Genomic DNA, 20,624 nt, shown 5'->3' with positions numbered 1-20,624 from the left:
CATCTATAGACACTGCATTACAGTCTGGTGCCTCTTTACACTTGCCATCAAAACTTACATCCAGCCCTAAAGCAGGTGCAGTTTGTCTGAGAGTATGGCCTCCTATGTGAATGTTTATGCGTCTGTATGCAATCACCATCAGCAATACGCCCGCAACACTCCATTAGACACAACATCTGTGTGTATTTTTAGCCATCCCCAGTTACCACCCAGTCAATGTCCAGGACCGCCCCTTACATTCCTGTTACCGTGCATCTAAATTCTTGTTCTGCGACTCTGTATGGGCAAAATCTGTACGCATGCGTGGTGCGACTCAGACCTATGGGCACATAAAATAATTGGCAATATCTCCTTAGAAAATAGGAGAAATTAGAGAGGAGATAGCTAAACATATACTGTATACACACTTGTCATATCATCAGGGCTGTTACGCTGACTACGCATGTGCGTAGGGGGGGGGGGGGATGGTGAATAGATGCCATGCGCCAGCCAGCAGAGGGCGCTCAATCCCCAATGCGGGCAAACTCATACCCTCCTCCCACCGCCACACTCCTTCCCCGCCCATCCCCCCCCCATGCTACACTCCTTCCCGTCGGCGCCACGGTCCTTCCCGTCCACCCCCCCCCCCCGCTCCACACTCCTACCCGAGGCCGCCGCAGGGAGTCTCCATTTCCCGGGCGCCCGCTGAAATTTTACCAGCGGGCACCCGGCTCCCCACAGCGGCAGCCAGAGCTCACTCCTGAGCGCCGACTAGGCTTCCCCCACGGGCTCTATGTGAGAGACGTCTCTCCCATAGTAACGAGGAGCGGCGGACGGCAGCGGACGCAGGATCGGGGCTTAAGGTAAGTAAACTTTTTTTTTTTTGTGTGTGTTTTGCACGGCTCTATTACCGGGGGCACTGCTACAGGGTGTACTACTATAGGAACTACTGGGGGCAATACTACAGGGGCTACTGGGGGCATTGCAGAAGGGGCACCACTACTGACGGCACTGCAGAAGGGGTACCACTGCTGTGGGCATTATGTATAAGTGCCAGTACTGCTGTAGGCATTGTACACGGGGCACTACTACTGTGGGCATTGTGTATAAGGGGCACTACTACTGTGAGCATTGTGTATAAGGGGCACGAATGTTGGCATTGTGTAAAAGGGGCACTACTGTGTGTCAGAATATAAATAAGGAACACTACTATGTGGTGTAATGTGAATCAGGGGCACTATGTGTGGTCTAATGTGAATAAGATTGTGCTACTATGTTGTGTAGTTTGAATAGGGGATACTGGGCCTGATTCAGAGCCGTTCGCTATTTGTGGTCGTTCGTTCAAAAACAAGGGGTGGCTATTCAAATGATCCGTTCGCAAATTGCAGTCTGTTCACACCACTAAGTCTGAACGAGCGAGCAAAACATACGCTCGTTTATTTGATAAAAACGCCCCCTGGCCGCACGCACCATACGTCATGTCCGCTATTTATTAGATTAATCGAGTACATCGTACAGCGTATGAACTGCTCGCTATTCTTGTGGTTGGTGTTTTCAACCGCTATTTTGCGAGCAGTTCTGAGTTAAAAAAAAACAAATTACGTGGTCAATGACGCTGCTGTATTAATTATGCACTCCCTTAAAACGCCCGTTTTGACCTTTAAGCACACCTGCGTTCGAATCTCCACTCCCCGTTTTCAAGCACCTTCCCCTGTTACCACCCACATACGCCTCATTCTGTCACTCAAAATAGCAGGCCCTCGCTATATTGCGTACCAACGATTTTCAGCCGCACTGACTGGTTCGCGCATGCGTACTAAAAACCGTACGCATGCGCAGATGTGCGAACATCGTTCGGAACGAGTGTACTGCCGCTAGCGAGTGGCTCTGAATGAGGGCCACTATTGTGTGACCAGACCCCTTTCTTTTGAGACTTTTCCTTTAGCATACTTCCCAACCATCCCTATTTTAGCGAGAAAGTGTCCCAGATTTGGGGGGGGGGGGGGGGATGGTGAATAGATGCCATGCGCATGCATGCGGCATCTGTTCACTGGAGATAGAACTTCTGGGCACGCTCCCAGTCCCTAAGAGCATGATTGGTGCTCGTGATTATGGCTTTTCCCATGAGACCACACCCCTTTCCTTTGTCAGGTGCACGCACCTTCAGAGCGTGCAAATTCAGCCAGGGGGCGCCTAAATGTATCTTCGCTTACCAAAAATATTAGGCTTGGGCCGGCCCTGCATATCATCCCTTTAAACCGGGACTCATGAATTACAGAGATTCTGTGGCTGGTTGACTTGAAGTCTCCATTTCACCTGGTTTTAATTAGCCATAATTCATGTGTGTCCTGAATTAAAAGGGATGCTATGGCAAGTCTATATGCATCACATACAGTACACACACTCATGGAATGATGTGTAAGCCAACTTCTTTTCACTCAAATGTTTGTGTAGAAGAACAGAACAACATGTTTTGTTTAACTACATTTGTCAGTGCAATGGTTAAAAGCTGGTTGATGAACCATTTTAATGCTAGATAGCAGGCAAATATTTTGCACTCTCCAAGGTTTCCCAGGGGAAATCTGCTGAGAAAGAGCAGGTGCATCTCTACAGTGCAGGACTAAAAGGAAAATGACAACAACAAATGAGTCCTTAGCATTTCTACACATAAATGTACTGTACTGGAAAAATACACACATGGTCAGCCAAACAAAACTGCATACATTGAGGACACCTCCCTAAAAATAAATACAAACTGCATTTGTTCATCTAGCACTTAGTTTTAAGTTTTTCTAGGAAAGTTTTCACAAACATTGCTGCCTGGTTAAGGGACTCTGTAGTAGGCTACTTACACTAGATTGTAGGTTAATAAGTCTACACTGCTGGTGTGGTGTCTGTAAAAAAGTTGTTTTTATTGTGATGAATATTCTTAAGGCTGTTTAAACCTGCATCCTCTGTGTGTGCTCCAGTTAGTACGGATGGACAACACGGAGATCACATAAGCTGTGCACCTGACAGCAAATATCCTAAGCCGGTATACCTTCAGTGTGGCTACTGTTTCACTGTGGAAGTCAGCCCGGCAAATGTATTACGCCAGGTACCCCATCGGGAACGGATCCTGGTGTTCCACAAGGTAGTGGACTCTGTTCTGTATACAGTGATACATTTGAATTACAGCTTACAGGTGAATTAACATCTGCCCAACTGCGGTTACTACAGTGTGTTTTTATACATTACAGCTATACAGAGGATATACTGCTATTCAGAAGCAAAATATTCTTGATAAGACACTGATGAATTATCATATGCTAGAGACCTGATTCATGGTCTATTATTATCTATTGAATTCTTGTTCATTAGCTTATATCATTTATGTGGTCTATGCATTCATCTCCATCTGGTATATAATTATGTTTTAATTATTTTTTTACATTTTATTGTGTGGTCATCCGATTTAACAAGCGCTCCACTACCATTCTTTTGTTCTCATTGTTGAGCAGGAGCAGCACCTCCTGTGTGAGATGCTCGTTACTTCAGGAATATCTCTGTCTTGTCAGCGCACCTTTTTATATTTATTAAGAAAAGACTTAAACATCTAAAGCAGGGGACGTATAAGGCCCCCGGAATCATTTGGTCTGGCCCTCTGAGCTTTTTTCTGCTAGCCTCATCTGGCTACCAGGGTGCCTAGAATGGCACCCTGCAGCCAGAATCTATGCAGCGTGCTGCCTGGAGAGTCTTTAGGACGCTTCAGACGATCACACTGCTATTACAGATCCCCAGGCATTGCTGTAATCACCGACGACTGTGGCCCTGCCCCATGTGACATCACATGGAGGGGACGTGGCCTGCAAATAATGTTATATATATCAAAATGGCCCTCAGCAGAAAAAAGGATCCAGACCCCTGATCTAAAGAAACCATTACTGTAAGAGCCTAGTGTCATGCCATTGACTTGATATATGCTGTAGAAAGACAGTGCAGTCTCATTGTCCAATGTATTGGGTTCTTCATAAGCCATAGAGGGACTACTATTTACTATGCTGTTATAAATAAAAGAGAAAAGAGGGACATATCTATCAAGATCAGAAGGGTTAGATAAATGTCTCAATCATAATCAACAATCCTGCTTTGTGTAATTTCACCTAAGCAAAGGCTGCGTAAAAACCTAAAAAACAACATGGGTTGTCAATGGCAGCATAAACACTAATGTGACCAATTGTATAAAGAGAGGCACACTATGTTTATCTAATGACAGCATTTTGAAAGTCATCATTTAGTCCTGTGACAGCTTGGGTATATGATGAGCATACAGTAAGTATGATCAAGAGGTTAATTAATCAAGGTGTATGTATATATGACTCACAATGTAACCATTGCCCAAATGGGAAAATGGGTAAGGTGACTAACAAGAATAAAACTAAATAAGCAAACCATTTAAATGTAGCCTTGTGTAGTCATCACTGAAGGAAGGGGAGTAGTGAGGGTGGGGAGGAATCAAAGGGGGAACTTTTACTAATAAATTAGAAGAAAAATGAGTCCTTATTGCATGAAAATGCCAGAGTAGGTATGGGATATATGAAGGTGTGTACAACGGAACACATTAGCCGCTGCTCTGCTAGGGGATAACCCCCATACATTTTTTGGGATTCTAACAATAAAACCTGATGCTTATTAACCTCAGGAAGACTTCCATAAGCCAGCAACTGCTTAAACTTGGGGGTCTGAAATGAGGATTAATCCATCTGCAGTACTGACAAGCTTTATAGGCTAGGATCTGGAAGCTCAGCTCATCAGGGTGGAGGCCAGGGGGACAGACTGCCTCTCTTTTGCCAGGTAGCAAATTGGAAATTACCGGCTAGATAGTTTCTCTGCGATATTGTGTTTCACCAGTAGGCAATATTTTTGCAAAGGCCTGGGAGAAATTCAGATCACATCTGGGTCCAAGAGGTACAAAGACTACCAGCCTGAAGAAGCCGACAAAGGTTCTGCGAAACGCGTTGCTAGGTAACCATTCATTGGTTCACTCCACCCCTTCATTTTTTTTAGTATATTTGATTTTATTTCTAAACTTTCTTTTTAAACAGATTTATCATGTTATATAATTATGTACTTTTAGATTATTGATGTAAATTAGGTTACATCAATATGGACCAATAATAAATATATTTTTTATAAAAAATTATTAGCAACTTCATCACTCCTAAATTAGTCTTTTGGATCCAAGAAGCAGAAATTGTATATTAGCGACGGACAGCGGGTGTTAAAAATAAATGTCCAGAGCCTGCATCATACCCTACAGAAGGTGAGTACACTACAGAATTTTGTAGGACTTCTTTTGGGTTTATTTATTTGCACTATGGAGGCATGTTACGTGTGTTTCCTCCTAATGACTGACATCGTTCCTGAGTGATTCAAGAACATATTGGATCAACTTTGGATTTTGCAACCACCATAGGACCACGGTGGAAAGTGGTCCAACGCCCATGTACCACCTACAAATGGTGAGTGCATTTCAACTAAATTTTTTATCATTTATTTCATTTAACGTTACCACACGATATTAGTTTTTCATATTTACATATCTCGGAACACACCGGGAACAAGACCAAATGAATCCGCAACATAGAGCTCAACATAGCGCTGGAAACTTTCCATTTCTCTACAAAAATCACTAGCAGAGAATATGGATTCGGTTCTAAGGGGAGGTAATCATTTCTGGTCCATAATTGTAGCAGACCAACAGCCTTTCTGGAAAACCCCATGTTTGTATTGCTCAAAACAGCAGTTATCAGTAGGAAGCATTTGCATCTGGCTATGGTGGCGCTTTCCAAACCCAGTCCTCATGGACTGCTCACAGTCCAGGTGGGGGAAGGGAAAGGAAAAAGAAAAATCACTGCATAATAGCTGGCGACCAAGCAAATGTCCAAACTAAAAGCTTAGAAATAAAAGAACATGGGTTAGCAATTTTGGAATATTCAGTTGATGACAAGCAGTTTTTAATTCTTGGTATAATGGAGAGTCAAATCTCTGAAATGAAATTAATATGACAAATGAATGCATGCCATAAAGGTCTTTATAGAGGTATAGGGCATCTTCACTCCAAGATTCTGAGATTTTGTAAACATAGAAACATTATTGCTTTACAAATCTAGTTGATTACATTAGAAGCGTCATACATTAAATACATGTAAAACAAATAATACTTGCCAAAAAAAGGGGTGTATCCTTACCATATAATTGCCGTATGCGTGATCAAACATTTCTAGCACTTGCGCCCTGTAAAGAAGATAACACAATTACAGGTCAACTTGGTCTATTTATTGCTAAATGTGAAGTACAATTGTAGAAAAAAAGTTTGGAAGTGTTTGTTCAGTTGTGATCACCTACACCACAAGTTATTGTGGTGCAGATGAAAGTTATAAAGTAACTTGTACTTGTTGACAAAAGCATAGGCGGAGAGCTAGAGAGAGTGAAGGACTGGCCAGATAACAGAACCTCATAGTAACAGAGGTAAGTATTCATATACACCCCAATCACACATCTTACCATCATAGATTGGGCTCGATTCAATTCAGCGCAATGCTGAACAGCCCGGGAAGGAGCACCCAGAGCTATTCAATTCACTGCGCTGCTTGGTCCGACAGTTGCCAGATAAGTCGAAAAATGCTGGTTCTCGTGACTTAACATGCATTTAGTTGCGAGACCAGCATTCTCTGACTAAATTGCCGGCCGAGAGGCCGTTAGCGCCGCGCTAAGCAGGAAACAGCTGCGCGGCAGGCACTTTTATCGGATTTCTCATCGCACACTCAGGGGGGTATGAGAAGAAATCCTTTAGCCGGACCAAACAGCGCAGTGAATTGAATAGTTCCCTCCCGGGCTATTCAGCATCCCGCTGCATTGAACAGAGCCCAGTTTCTCAACACAATTATTTTGCCATTTTTTAAATGAAGACTTTATGAAATAATTAAATGATACAATTATTTAGGTGAGGATATGGTCATTCAAAATAATATATAATCTTTTCCGTATACTTGGGGGAGATGTACTAAACCTTGGAGAGGGATATAATGGAGAGAAATAATATGAGATATGGTAAGAACTTACCCTTGTTATCTCTATTTCTACGAAGTCCATAGTGTTCCACAGGATACCTTGGGTATAGGTGTGACGTCAGTCGCAGGGCACCAAAGAGTTAAGCTTTCAGCCTCCCAGGATGCACTAGGTCCCCCTCCTATACCCCGCCCCCGGGCCAAGGCACCTCAGTTAGTTACCAAGCCATAGGCCGGAGGAGGAGAAGGAAGAGAGAGAACAAAGATCTGGACACATACAAGAATCACATTCTCACCAGAGGGAGACGGAAAACCGGTGACCAGAGCAAAGCCCATCTGCAGCACAGGTGCGACAGGGCGGGAGTCCTGTGGAACCCTATGGACTTCGTAGAAATAGAGATAACAAGGGTAAGTTCTTACCATATCTCATATTTTCTACTTCAGGGTCCATAGGGTATCCACAGGATACCTTGGGGATGTCCCAAAGCAGTATCCTTTAAGGGTGGGGACGCTCCTGTGCAGAAAGGAGAATCCGCCGCCCGAAGGAAGCATCCTGAGAGGCGAAGGTGTCAAACCTGTAATACCTCACGAAGGTATGGACAGAAGACCACGTAGCAGCCTTGCAGATCTGAACTGCCGAGGCACCACGTCGAGCTGCCCACGAAGGACCCACAGACCTAGTGGAATGAGCCTTCAGAGAAGGAGGGACCGGTAGGCCTTCATGAAGATAAGCTTCAGAAATAGCCATACGGATCCAGGCTGCCAAAGTTTGCTTTGAAGCAGGCCAACCCTTTTTACGGAAGCCATAGAGGACAAACAAAGCGTCCGACTTCCTAAACGAAGAAGTGCGGTCAACATAAGTCCTTAAGGCCCGCACAACATCCAAAGAGGCCTCACCCACGGAAAGACCCGGTGAGTTAAAGGCCGGAACAACTATTTCCTCGTTAACATGAAACTGGGAAACAACTTTGGGAAGAAACTCGGGCCGAGTGCGGAGCACTGCCCTGTTCCCATAAAAAACCAAGAAAGGGGGTCTACAAGAAAGAGCCCCTAACTCAGAAACACGTCTGGCCGAAGCAATGGCCAGAAGGAAAACAGTCTTAGCTGTTAGCCATTTAAGATCCACTGAGCCCAGTGGTTCAAACGGCGGTCCTTGGAGAGCCCTCAGGACCACAGCCAAATCCCAAGGCGTCACAGGTGGAACAAAGGGCGGCTGAATGCGGAGAACACCCTGCATAAAGGTGCGCACATCCGGGATTGTAGCAATCCTACGGTGAAACCAGACAGATAGGGCCGAAACCTGTACCTTCAAAGAAGCAAGGCGAAGCCCATGATCTAGTCCCGCTTGCAGGAAGGCGAGAATCCGAGACAGACGAAACTCCCGCGGTGCATAACCTCTCGGTCGACACCACTGGAAGAACGTATGCCACACGCGATGGTATATCCTCGCGGAAGACGGTTTCCGAGCTCGTAACATGGTACGCACCACAGAGCTGGAAAACCCCCGGGACCTCAGCATGGCCGTCTCAACAGCCACGCCGTCAAAGACAGCCGAGTCAGGTCCGGGTGAAGGCAAGGACCCTGAGACAGAAGGTCCGGTCGTAGCGGCAACCGCAGAGGACTGTCCACGGACAGACCCTGAAGGTTTGAGAACCAGTGCCGTCTGGGCCACGCGGGAGCTATCAACAGGAGCGTCCCTCCTTCCTGTTTGAATTTCCGGATTACCCGTGGAAGAAGGGAGACCGGAGGGAACAGGTATGCGAACCGGAACGTCCACCGGACGGACAGAGCATCCACCAGAGACGCCCCTTCGTCTCTTGTGCGAGACCCGTACACCGGCAACTTGTTGTTGTGCCGGGACGCCATGAGGTCGATTTCTGGAAGACCCCACCTGTCCACCAGTAGTTGAAAAACGTCCGGGTGCAGGGACCATTCCCCCGGATGAACGTCCTGGCGACTTAGAAAGTCCGCCTCCCAATTTAGCACTCCCGGGATGAAGACCGCTGATATGGCCGGAAGATTGCGCTCCGCCCAAACCAGGATCCGAGAGACCTCTACGAGAGCCGCCCGACTGCGAGTTCCTCCTTGCCCGTTTATGTAGGCCACGGTGGTAGCGTTGTCCGACTGGACCTGCACCGGGCGACCCTGGAGAAACCGCTGTGCCTGCTGGAGAGCATTGAAGACCGCACGGAGTTCCAAAATATTTATTGGAAGCTCCGCTTCTGTCGGCGTCCACCTGCCCTGGAACAAGTGTGGACCCGAAACTGCTCCCCAGCCCCGAAGACTGGCGTCCGTTGTCAACAGGACCCAATTTGGAACCCAGAACGGACGTCCCTTGTTGAGGTGGGTCGTCTGTAACCACCACGCAAGGGACAGGCGAACCTCCTGGGTGAGCACAATCGTCTGGGACTTCAGAGACTGAGGCAGCCCGTTCCACTTGGACAGGATCAGGTGCTGCAGAGGTCTGGAGTGAAACTGGGCGTATTCCACCATGTCGAACACCGACACCATGGAGCCCAGTAACCTCATCGCCGAGTGTAAGGACACCCGGCGGCTGTGCAGGCAACTGCGCACCCTTGACTGTAAAGCAGAGATCTTGTCCTCCGTCACGAAGATCCTTTGCTGTCCCGAGTCCAATAAGGCTCCAAGATGCAGAATCCTCCGAGACGGGATTAGAGTGGACTTCAATGGTCAGGTCCAAGTGGCGTAACAGGAGCTCTGGAGATCCTGCCACCAATAACAGGTCGTCCAAATACGGCAACAGGCGGACTCCCTGCAGCCGCAGAGAAGCCGCCATGACCGCCATCACCTTGGTGAAAACACGTGGTGCTGTTGCCAGGCCAAAAGGTAACGACCGAAACTGGAAGTGGTCGCTGCGGATTGCAAACCTGAGGAACTGTTGATGGCGCCAAAGAATAGGGACATGCAGGTAAGCGTCCTGTATGTCCAATGACACCAAGTAGTCCCCAGGTTCCAGCGCCAGAATGATGGACCGTAGGGTCTCCATCCGAAACTTCGGGACCCGCAAAGACTTGTTGAGTGCTTTGAGGTTGAGAATCGGACGATATGACCCATTGGGTTTCTGTACCAAAAATAGATTTGAATAGAAACCCTGGCCCCTCTGGGAGAATGGAACAGCCACTATAACTCCAGCCTGGAGCATAGTGTGCAATACCTTCCGCAGCTCCGTAGCCTTGTTCCGGTCTGATGGGAGACCCGTGGTGAAGAAGCGAGCCGGGGGTCTGTGCCGGAAGGAGAGGGCGTATCCGTGGGAAACCACCTCCAGAACCCAAGTGTCTGTCGTAGTGGTCGACCAACACTGGGCGAACTGTAGCAGGCGGCCTCCCACCCTGGGATCCCCCAAAGGGAGGCCCGGACCGTCAGGCCGCAGGCTTGTCATCTGGCTTGGGGGCCGGACGTCTGGTACTCCATGCCTGCTTCCGGGGCTTGACCGATTTCTTAGGGCCAGCCTGTCGAGGAAACGACTGTGGTTTGGGCCTGCCCTGGGCCCTAGATGACCGAAAGGACGATGGTCCCGAACCAGAAGGAGCAGCGGCCGACGGGAGACAAGCAGATTTGGCTGCCGCCAGCGTGGCCACAATCTTATCCAGATCCGGACCGAAGAGAACTTCTCCGGTAAACGGCAACGCTTCCAGACCTTTCTTGGAATCTGCGTCCGCCTTCCAGGATCGCAGCCACAAGGTGCGACGAGCAGCTACCGCTGCTGAAGAAATTCTAGACACCAGAGTACTAATGTCTAGAGCCGCCTCGTTGATGTAGGTGGCCGAATCACGGAGATTGCCAATCAACTCCGCCTGTTCGGCCGGACAGTCGGATTCAAAAGAAGCCTCTAATGAATCCGCCCAGCGCTCCATCGCTCTGGCAACCCAGCAAATGGCCATAGCCGGCCGTGCTGCCCCCCCTGCAAGGGAATAAGCGGACTTCAGGCAGATTTCTACCTTGCGGTCCGTAGCATCCTTAAGGGAGGACATGGATGGCATCGGCAATGTGGCACTACGGACAAGACGGGTCACGTGAGAATCCACCTGTGGAGGGGATTCCCACTTAGCAAAATAATTATCCGCGAACGGATAAGCCACCGCCAGGCGTCTCTGCAGCTGGTATCTTTTGCCAGGTTGTTTCCACGCCTCCTCTAAATGGTCCACCAACTGACCCGAAAGAGGAAAGACTGTGGCATCGCCCTTCACATCTTTGAAAAAGGCATACTTAGATTTAGCCGCTGGGGTAACTTCGTCCTCAATCACCAAGGCTGTGCGGACCGCCCGAATAAGTCCAGGAATATATACTTTGGACTTCGCATCAGCGTCCTTAGTATGGAGAGGTTCCTGATCGTAAGGATCCAGAATCTCCCCATCATCAGACGTCCCTTCGTCATCCTCATAAGGAGCGGACAGAGACGCCACCGGCCTTTTATGAGGCCGCATCACAGACTCCCCTTGCAACACATCCGACAAGTGCTGTACAGAACTCGTCAGGGAGTTAACCCACGCTGGCTCCTGAGAACCCGGGAGCGGGGAAATAGGGAGACTGTGGGGTACCACCAATTGTCGTGGGAACCCCTGCATGGGTGACGACACCACAGACTGCTGGGACAAACCCCTCGGAGTAAACGCGGGCTGCGGAGCTAACTGGCCCACTAAAGCTGTTAACGCCTGAGCGAAACAAGCCCAGGGCGGCTCCTGTACCGGTGCTGTAACCGTAATAGGCCGCGCCATGGACAAACACTGCCGGCAAAGGCCCTCCGCGCTACCCTCCCCCTCCGCTAACGGTACTTTACACGTGGTACACTGTAGCCGGAGGGGAAAATCACTTTCAGACATGATGGCACCACGTATGTGACCTCTCTCACCAATTAAGTATTAAATAGGCGAGAGACCACCCTGCAGCACCGCACCGCAAGGGCTTTAGCAGAAGAACAGGGACAGTAATAAAGCTGACAGTTTAGAGAAGAAAAGTTACAGGCAGCAGCGCTAGCACAGTCACATACAATGCAGAGAAATAACAATTCCTGCACTAACAGCGCTGATTACTCAACTACACAGACACAGGGCCTGGTAGGACACAGCGCTGCATACACAGACCTGAGCCACAGCGGAGGAGAGGTATGCGGGGGGACCCAGACCACAATGCTTCCGTCCAGCGCTTCCAGCAGCGTTCACCATGCGTTCTGGAGCAGATGGCCGCCGAGGAGCAGAGAGGAGGCTGGCCTGGGGGAGGAGCGCTGCCACAGGACCAGTCGGCAGCATGCAGAGAGGGCTGTGTGCAGCGGGGGAGGCGCCGGCTGTGAGACAGGGAAGGCGCGCTCCCCTGGCATGCATTTAACCCCTGGGACGCCGCAGCGCTTGTCCCAGGGGGTAGTGGAAGCGCAGGTTGGTCGCCTGGCTCCACGCTGCAGCCAGTCCCCAGGGAGCCCCCTGCCTGGGGACTTAGGACCATGTGATCAGCGGGGACCCACCGCGGGACCCCGCTGCTTACCTCTGTCCCCCTTGAATCCGGCCATGGTCCGGAGCATCTGGGGTCACCGCTAGCTGTGACCCCAGACGCCCACCAGCATCCCCGGATCAGTACCGGCGTTCTGGTACCGGCGGGGTGTAGGGAAGACAGCATGGACGTCAGGACTGACTGTCCATGCTGTTCATCCAGATGTGCAGCCACAGCTGCATGAAGAAAAAGCTTCAGGGGCTCTTCTAGCCCCCACTCCAACAGGTGCACCCGACTCCGGCCGGGCACCAAACTAAACTGAGGTGCCTTGGCCCGGGGGCGGGGTATAGGAGGGGGACCTAGTGCATCCTGGGAGGCTGAAAGCTTAACTCTTTGGTGCCCTGCGACTGACGTCACACCTATACCCAAGGTATCCTGTGGATACCCTATGGACCCTGAAGTAGAAAAAGTACCAAAGAACAGCTCCTAACTATCATGTTACAGGCTGTGTTTGTAAAATGGCAGTTAGGAGTTGAGTGATTGGTACTTTCTCTCTCCAGTTCATTACTCTCCAAGGCTTAGTACATCTCCCCCATTGAAATTGTTATTTCACTTGAATTATCAAAAGTCAGTATTACAATATCTTGATTAAGATGAAATGCAGATACCACTTTAGATCGAAAGAAATGTAGTGCACGTAACACTGCCCTGTCTTTATAATCAGAACTGGAGATAGTCAGAACTACAAGATAAAGCTCCTAATTCTGAAACTCTTCTAGCTGATAATAGAACTAAAAAGAAAACATAACTGTCATGCCAACAGTAAAGCATCCGGAGACTATTCATGTGTGGGGTTGCTTCTCAGCCAAGAAAGTGAGTTCACTCAAAATTTTGCCTAAGAACACAGCCATGAATAAAGAATGGTGCCAAAACATCCTCCAAGAGCAACCATCCAAGAACAGTTTGGTGACGAACAATGCCTTTTCCAGCATGATGGAGCACCTTGCCATAAGGCAAAAGTGATAACTAAGTGGCTCAGGGAACAAAACATCTAAATTTTGGGTCCATGGCCGGGAAACGCCCCAGACCTTAATCCCATTGACAACTTGTCGTCAATCCTCAAGAGGTTGGGTGAACAAACAAAAACCCACAAATTCTGACAAACTCCAAGCATTGATTAGGCAAGAATGGGTGGCCATCAGTCAGTATGTGGCCCAGAAGTTGATTGACAGCATGCCAGGGCGAATTGCAGAGGTCTTGAAAAAGAAGGGTCAACACTGCAAATATTCACTCTTTGCATAAACTTAATGTAATTGTCAATAAAAGCCTTTGACACTTATGAAATGCTTGTAATTTTACTTCAGTATACCATAGTAACATCTGACAATAAGGTCTAAAAACACTGAAGCAGCAAACTTTGTGAAAAACAATACTTGTGTAATTCTCAAAGCTTTTGGCCATGGCTGTACTGCTTAATCTAATGCCAGGTACTTTTGTCTGTCGATTGGTAACCTTGTTGAAAAAGTGGAGGACCCAAAACACTGAGGATGTAACCTCTTTGCATTATATCGGTCACCCCGTTGTCTGAAGATGACCCTCTCCATTGGTCCTGAATGACAGAAGATGGGCACCCACAAAAGACACCTCTGGGTGCCCTTTCATCATGCAGTCTTAGCCTGGAGCCTAGTCACTTCAGGTTTCCCTGGGTTCTTCTTGCTCACCCTATGTTGTCTTCCTCTACGTGCAAAGCCTCAGAACAAGGGTGCCTGTACCTGGACCCAAAAGGATATAGATGACCAGTCTAATGGGTGGACTAAATGGCGTCAGCTTAGATTTAAGAGAATCGCAGAGACCACAACTGTTTCTCAATCTAGTTCTAAGCCAAACAAAAGCTTTCCTTCAAAAAGGTAAGCACTCCATAAATGTATTTGTCCTGGAACCTACAATCAATTACTTTAAACCATAGCATGCATCTTGCCACAAGTGCCAGCCAAGAAAGCCCAAGACTATAACATAATGCATCTAAAGCAGCTTCACTCAAATATCGGATCCTATTTTAATCTCTTCAGCAATGGATAATAGCTTAGGCTTGGATATGTCTGACTGAGTACCTTCTATTAAAAGGTCAGACCACTTCTCCATTGTCTTTGTTTCCCAGACTGAAGCAATACTGGAGCTTTAAAGCTGCCCCTGCAGCTACATAAATAGATTTTAAAATACTTAAGGTATCTGGTCCTCGCTTTCTCTTAAGGAGGCACCACCCAGAATAGGTAGAGCCATGGCCTTAGAAAAACAAGTTACAGGTAAATCCACTCTTGGTGCCCATTGTCTATAGGCTATTTCGCTGACAGATATTGGATACATCCAAGGAAAACTGCCTGTGATCTGAAATTTCTAATTAGGATTTAGCCATGGCTCAGTCAGCAAATCTGTTAATTGTGAAGATGAAGGAAAGAACAGATTTTCTCTTTAATTGGTACTAAATACACCATAAGAGGGAGTCTCCTGGTCCAAGACCTGACAACTCTGACCAGGCTCTAAACCAGAGGTTCCCAAACGTGGTCCTCAAGGCACCCCAACAGTTCAGGTTTTAGAGATATCCATGGTTGAGCACAGGTGGTTAAATCAGATTGACTGAGGTACTAATTAAGTCACCTATGCTCAACCATGGATCTCTCTAAACCTGAAGTGTTGGGGAACCTTGAGGACCGCGTTTCGGAATCTCTGCCCTAAACCTTACACCTTCCTCTATTAAGTATGCCAGATCCTTAAAATAAAGATCTTCATGATGTTCATCTTCTTCCAAGGAAACATCAGACTCAGAAAATCTGACAAATAAATTTGCTTCATTAACCGTCACTTATTCATCTCTAGTCTGCTGGGCCAAAAATGCATAAGTCTTTTCAAGACCTAAATCAGTGCTCTTCATTGCCTTGGGCCAAAATAGCACTTCCAAGAACTACATGGCAGAAGAAAAGACATGTCTGTGTACCAGCTTGGTACTTCTTATCTGGGTACGTGTTCTCCATTACTCGGGCTTGGCACAAAAATAGACTGGCTCTTATTATAGCTTCAGTTATGTAAGAGAATCAAAGAGCTAGCCCAAACTGGTTGTTCCTTAGAATCTGCTAGAACTTCCTCAACCAGATGGAAATCAAGAATGTCCTCGCAGGCAGCACAGTGACTTTGTAGATCCCCACTAGGTAATTTAGCCTGACAATGTGTACAAAAATGATGCAAAGTAGTTTTCTGTCATCCAGGTTTAGCCTTGAAACTATTCCTTTTCCAGACATTTTTTTCAAAAATACAATCAAGGAGATAATTTCACAAAGGCAGTATTATCCCGAGTTTTACACTTCATACATACATAGAAAAAATACTTAAACATCTGAATAGAAATAACACTTGTCAGATATTTATCCGAGACTTCCAGCCTGTGAAGTCCCTGAGAGGAGTGGGGAGAGAGGAGCTTCACAGCAGTCATCACTGATCCTTCAGGTGTTGTACTGAACCATCTCCTCTGGGTTGCCTGATGCTCAACTTTACCTTAGCGTGTAATCCTTTTGGTTAAGTATAGGCCTGGGTACCTCCGCTCAGTACTCCGACCCTTTCGGTAGGATGAGAAAGGATGGTGCCATAGATTCAGCCACCCCCACATTCACTAGGCAGAGTAGTATGGTACGGATGCACATACTGCTGTCTGCCGACATCATCTAATGCTAATGGCCGGCAGCTATACTATGATAGATAGCACACCAGACTCCCCCGGTGCTGCTCTCTTCTTGTCCCAGCAGTTTCTCCTGGCACCCTGAACGCAGCCTCCACTGCAGAGCACACCTTCACTGATTCCAAGTGTGCATTCGCTGTGACCATGGTCTCTGCTGCCGGACATCCCCTGAATTGGCATCCACCTCAGCACGTGTCCCACCAGTGGGTGTTCACCTCAGCATGACTCTGGTCCTGAGCGTGGCTTTTACTGCATAAACTGTCCACCACCTTTGCCCAGGCTACCGAATGCGTGGCACTCACCTTCTTCTTCCAGCCCTGCTCCAGAGATACACAGTAGTACTAAGCTGCAATAACAGGGCTGCTGGCATTTGAAGGTAGAGAGGAAACAATTTCCTGAGTGCAGTTGAGAAAATAAAAAATAATAATGAGTGTCACATTTACTATTTTCACCTAGTGCTGACCTACACAGGTTCCTCACAGGTTTAGAAGCTTCATGTGGGGGAGCTATGGGGTTAGTTATTCAGTGGTTTAGGAGCACAACTACAAGCACCTTAGGACACCTAGATTGCCTAATGGTAGCTCTGGACCTGCCAGGGAAAATCACAGCTTGTGATCTTAAGTATACATCAGTTATCCAGGTGGGATAACACAGCACAATATAATAATTAAGCAGTAATTTATTTGTGTTCAGGAAATATACACTCCATTAAAAAGGTATGCATATAAATTGCTCAGTTTAAAGATAAATGTATTCAATCAATAAAACCACCATCACTATTCCATGTGAATAACATAACAATAGACAAACATTTCTATTCCATTTGCTGCCATGGTATACTGTACAAGGACTGTGGAAAAAAAACCCTCAAGTAATCTTAAAGGTTACAAAGTATTATTGAACAGCAATGAAGCAAAATACATTAGGACAATAGAATAGGGTGTAGTAGGTATTACCGCCGGCCGCATGGCCGGCAGCCCGACAAGGGTGAAGATCCCGATCGTCCCTAAGGTAAGTATCGCTAACCTAATTTCCCCCCCCCCAACCCACCCTTAGGGGTGCCTAACTCTAACCCCTTCCCCGCAGCCTAAACCTAAGTCCCCCTGGGGGGGGGGGGTGCCTAACTCTAACATCTCCCCCCGGGGGTGCCTAACCCTAACCCCCCCTTCCCCTAGCCTAAACCTAAGCCTCCCAGGGGGTGTGCCTAACCCTAAGTCCCCCCGGGAGCCCTAAACTTAACCCACCCACGGCTGTCCGCGCCCGGCTTACCTTCGTTTGGTATGGCGGGCGTCGGTCTTCCGGCGTATGGTTAATGACAGGTGTCGATTTTCGACGCCTGTCATTAGCACCACGCCGGGTTTGGAAGTCTGGAAGCCGGCGGTCGGCATTTAGACAGTCGGCTTCCAGACTGCATACCATAGAAAATGAATCTAGTGAGATGGACAAGATTGTATCCTTCTCTTATAGGGACTCTTTGAAAATGGATAAAGACCTCCATAAATTTTTGAAAAGCAATAACCTTGCAGGTGATGGTTTAAAACACAGTATTAGAAAACATATGCTGTGAATTGGCTTAAAATGTGAAGGTGTCTTAATGTATCAATTGGTTATAAAGTAGAAATAGAGATCAAAGATACATATGTATACTCATACAACTAGCCTCATTACGCCTGGCATGAGAGCCTGCGCTGAGCGATGTAGCATCTTTTCTGCCCAAAAGTAATTTTAGTTGCAACATGATGCAACAAAACCGCTTCACAAGACTACACTGATTAAGTTGATATGCAACGCTATATGATACGCAACACTATGACGCTCGGCACAGGCAAAGTCACCCAGGACCAGAGAAGGGTTGTTTTGGTGCGACTACAGCAATAGTGTAGGAGGACATATCTGTACTATGTTATACATTAAGAGCAAAAAATGAGCCAGTGGCAACTGTAACAACTTGTTAAATGGTACACAAGAGTATCATAAGTGTTCAGGCAGTCAGACTTACATAATAAGCTAATAAATGTTGTTTGATTGTCATGTGTGTCCTTATGCTGGGTACACATTAGACGGTGTACCCAGCACAACATTGTTCGCGACGGAACCAGCGGGGGTGCCGGCAAGTGCGATGGCGGGGCCATGCTGCATTCGGCAGCATGGCATCGCTAGTGACATCCTCAGATCTTTCTGCATGTTCAAAACAGCAGAGGATGCGACTGACGAGCATCGGCATCGTGATAGAGTACACACTGGACCATTATAACGATTTGTCGTTCCGATGCGTCGGAATCGGTCAAATCATTCAAAATATCGTCTAGTGTGTACCCAGCTTAAGAGTTTCTAAACCCTTATATAGCAATTACTCCATAACAAAAAAAAAACAAACAAACATGCACGGCTACCCTGGTCAGGGGCCTAAAGTAGTTCTTGTTGCTATGCTGAAACAAATAATAAAATTTGAAAATCATAGATTATAGAGACATAAGAAACAGTAGAGATAATATATCTACTAGTATTTTTGATACTTCATTTGTCGGGTCTCTAGCAGCTAGTCTAAATTATTATTGAATAAATAGGTTTATGGTCTTTTTGTAAAATGCAGTAACCAATAAGCTTGTACAGTGATGTATGTGTCATGTGCGTGCAGTGGCAGATTTGGGGGTGGGGAAGCACGTGTCCCCAGTCATTTAGGTGTTTTTTTTTTCACTTTATTGTAGCTGCATTGCTGCCACGAGGATGAGGCTGCTACTGCCAGCCCTCCCCAGGCTGTGCAGCTACTGTGATTGACCATGTGCGCATCTGTCGGCACCGTGCAATAAAGTTTTTTTAACGTGTAAAGACCCGGCGTAGGACGTCACGCATCACTGCTGAAGAGAGGACAGGAGGAGCCGAGTGAGCACTGCAGCAACAAGGTAAGGGGGGAATGGGGCAACAAAAGGGTGCCTCTTGGTAGCATTCCCGCTAGGCTGTTTTAGCGGGGCGTGGCGCCCTGCCCTCCTTCTGGAGGGCAAAAAGCGCCCTGCCCTCACAGCCTGCGGGTGCCGTCTTCACCCGCGGGCCGCAGTGTCCCGCGGGTAGAGAAATGTGCGGTGACCCGGTTACCGCTGGAGAATAGACGCCGGGCGCATGTGCCAGGCATCTATTCTCACTGTCTGCAGCGCTTGGGGGCTGCCCGGCGTGTCCGTAAGTGCCGGGCACACCCCCAAGTATGACGAAAAGGGGACGCGTATTATAGACACGTCCCCTTTTCGGATGCGCGCGCACGAAGTTGCCCTCTCTAGCTCCGGCGCCCTGCCTGCCGCCGGAGCTAGAGTGAACACTATCTTGGGGATGGCTGGGGAGTAGGGGCACAGAAGGGGGGCTGCTGGGGGTGCAGACACAGAAAGGGGGGCTGCAGAGGGCTGGCTGGGGACACAGAAGGGGAACTGCTGGGGATGGAGACACATAAGTGGGACAAATGGAGCTGGAAACTAAGGAGGGTATGGCTTTAGGGCTGGAGTTGCAAAAACACGGAGGGCGGCTGCCCTGCATTTATTACAATTATAACACAATCTGAGCAGGCAAACAGCTCTGCCCCCCTTAGCTCCCCCCTTCCTCAGCAGTGTCATGTCAGGGCAGGCTGTTGTGGGCGATACTGCAGGGGCGTTGCGAGGTGAATATTGAAGGAAGGGTTAGGGTGCTGTGATGTGGTGAATAATGAAGGAAGGTGGGGGAGGGGGGTGTGTGCTGTGATATGATGAAGGGGGAGAGTGCATTGAAGTGGGAAAGTGCTGTGAGAGGAGAACATTGAAGGGGAGTTGAAGGGAAGGAGTGCTGTGTCCAGACTTGCCTACTGGCTCTCTCGCCCTGTCACCCACAACATTTGCCCCACATACACTCACCCTATCACCTACCAAACATGTCCCTGCACACTCACCCTGTCATCCACCACACCTGTGATGGATGACAGGGTATCCAAAGACTCTCTGACCCTGCCAAACACCAGACCTATGCTGCCCACGGCTTCTGCTACTGATAGGTTAGGTCAGTCGTCTGTGGGGGGGCTGGGGTGTCTTATTTATTTTCCTGTGGGGTCCAATGTGTGTGGTTTATTCCTGTGGGGCCAATTATTTTTTCCCTATAGGGGCAAATGTGTTTTATTTTTTCCCGTGAAGAGCAATGAGTTTGTTTATTTCCCTGTGGAAGCCAATGAGTGTTTTTTTAAAATTAAAAATAGTGAAAGTATTAATTATGGATATAGTTGGATGGGGGCGCTCAAAAATGTCTCACACAGGGTGCTAGTGAGTGGGGAGTGCTGTGAGGTGGACATTGGATGGGCCAAGGGGTTGCTGTGAGGTGGTTGCTAAAGAGGCTGGGGGTGCTGTGGGGAGGGTAGTGAAGGGGGAGCGCTGTGTGGTGGACAATGAAAGGGACAGTGAGTGCACTGAGGTGGACAG

General features: G+C 47.9%; 1 protein-coding gene across 1 annotated transcript in view; it reads right to left on the bottom strand.

The window, feature by feature from the left end:
* EDEM3 (ER degradation enhancing alpha-mannosidase like protein 3) overlaps window positions 1-20,624 on the bottom strand; it is a 112,363-nt gene that overhangs the window by 71,907 nt on the left and 19,832 nt on the right. Inside the window, exon 2 of the mRNA XM_088453910.1 lies at window positions 6,210-6,255. Coding sequence (XP_088310036.1) covers window positions 6,210-6,255 — 46 coding nt within the window. The remainder of the gene's footprint in view (window positions 1-6,209; window positions 6,256-20,624) is intronic.

This window comes from Taudactylus pleione, unplaced genomic scaffold (genome assembly GCF_031769625.1).
Source record: "Taudactylus pleione unplaced genomic scaffold, aTauple2 ptg000602l, whole genome shotgun sequence".
Taxonomy (NCBI): domain Eukaryota; kingdom Metazoa; phylum Chordata; class Amphibia; order Anura; family Myobatrachidae; genus Taudactylus; species Taudactylus pleione.
The sequence above is the reverse complement of the archived record's forward strand: the minus strand, read 5'-3'. Positions and strand labels throughout refer to the sequence as shown.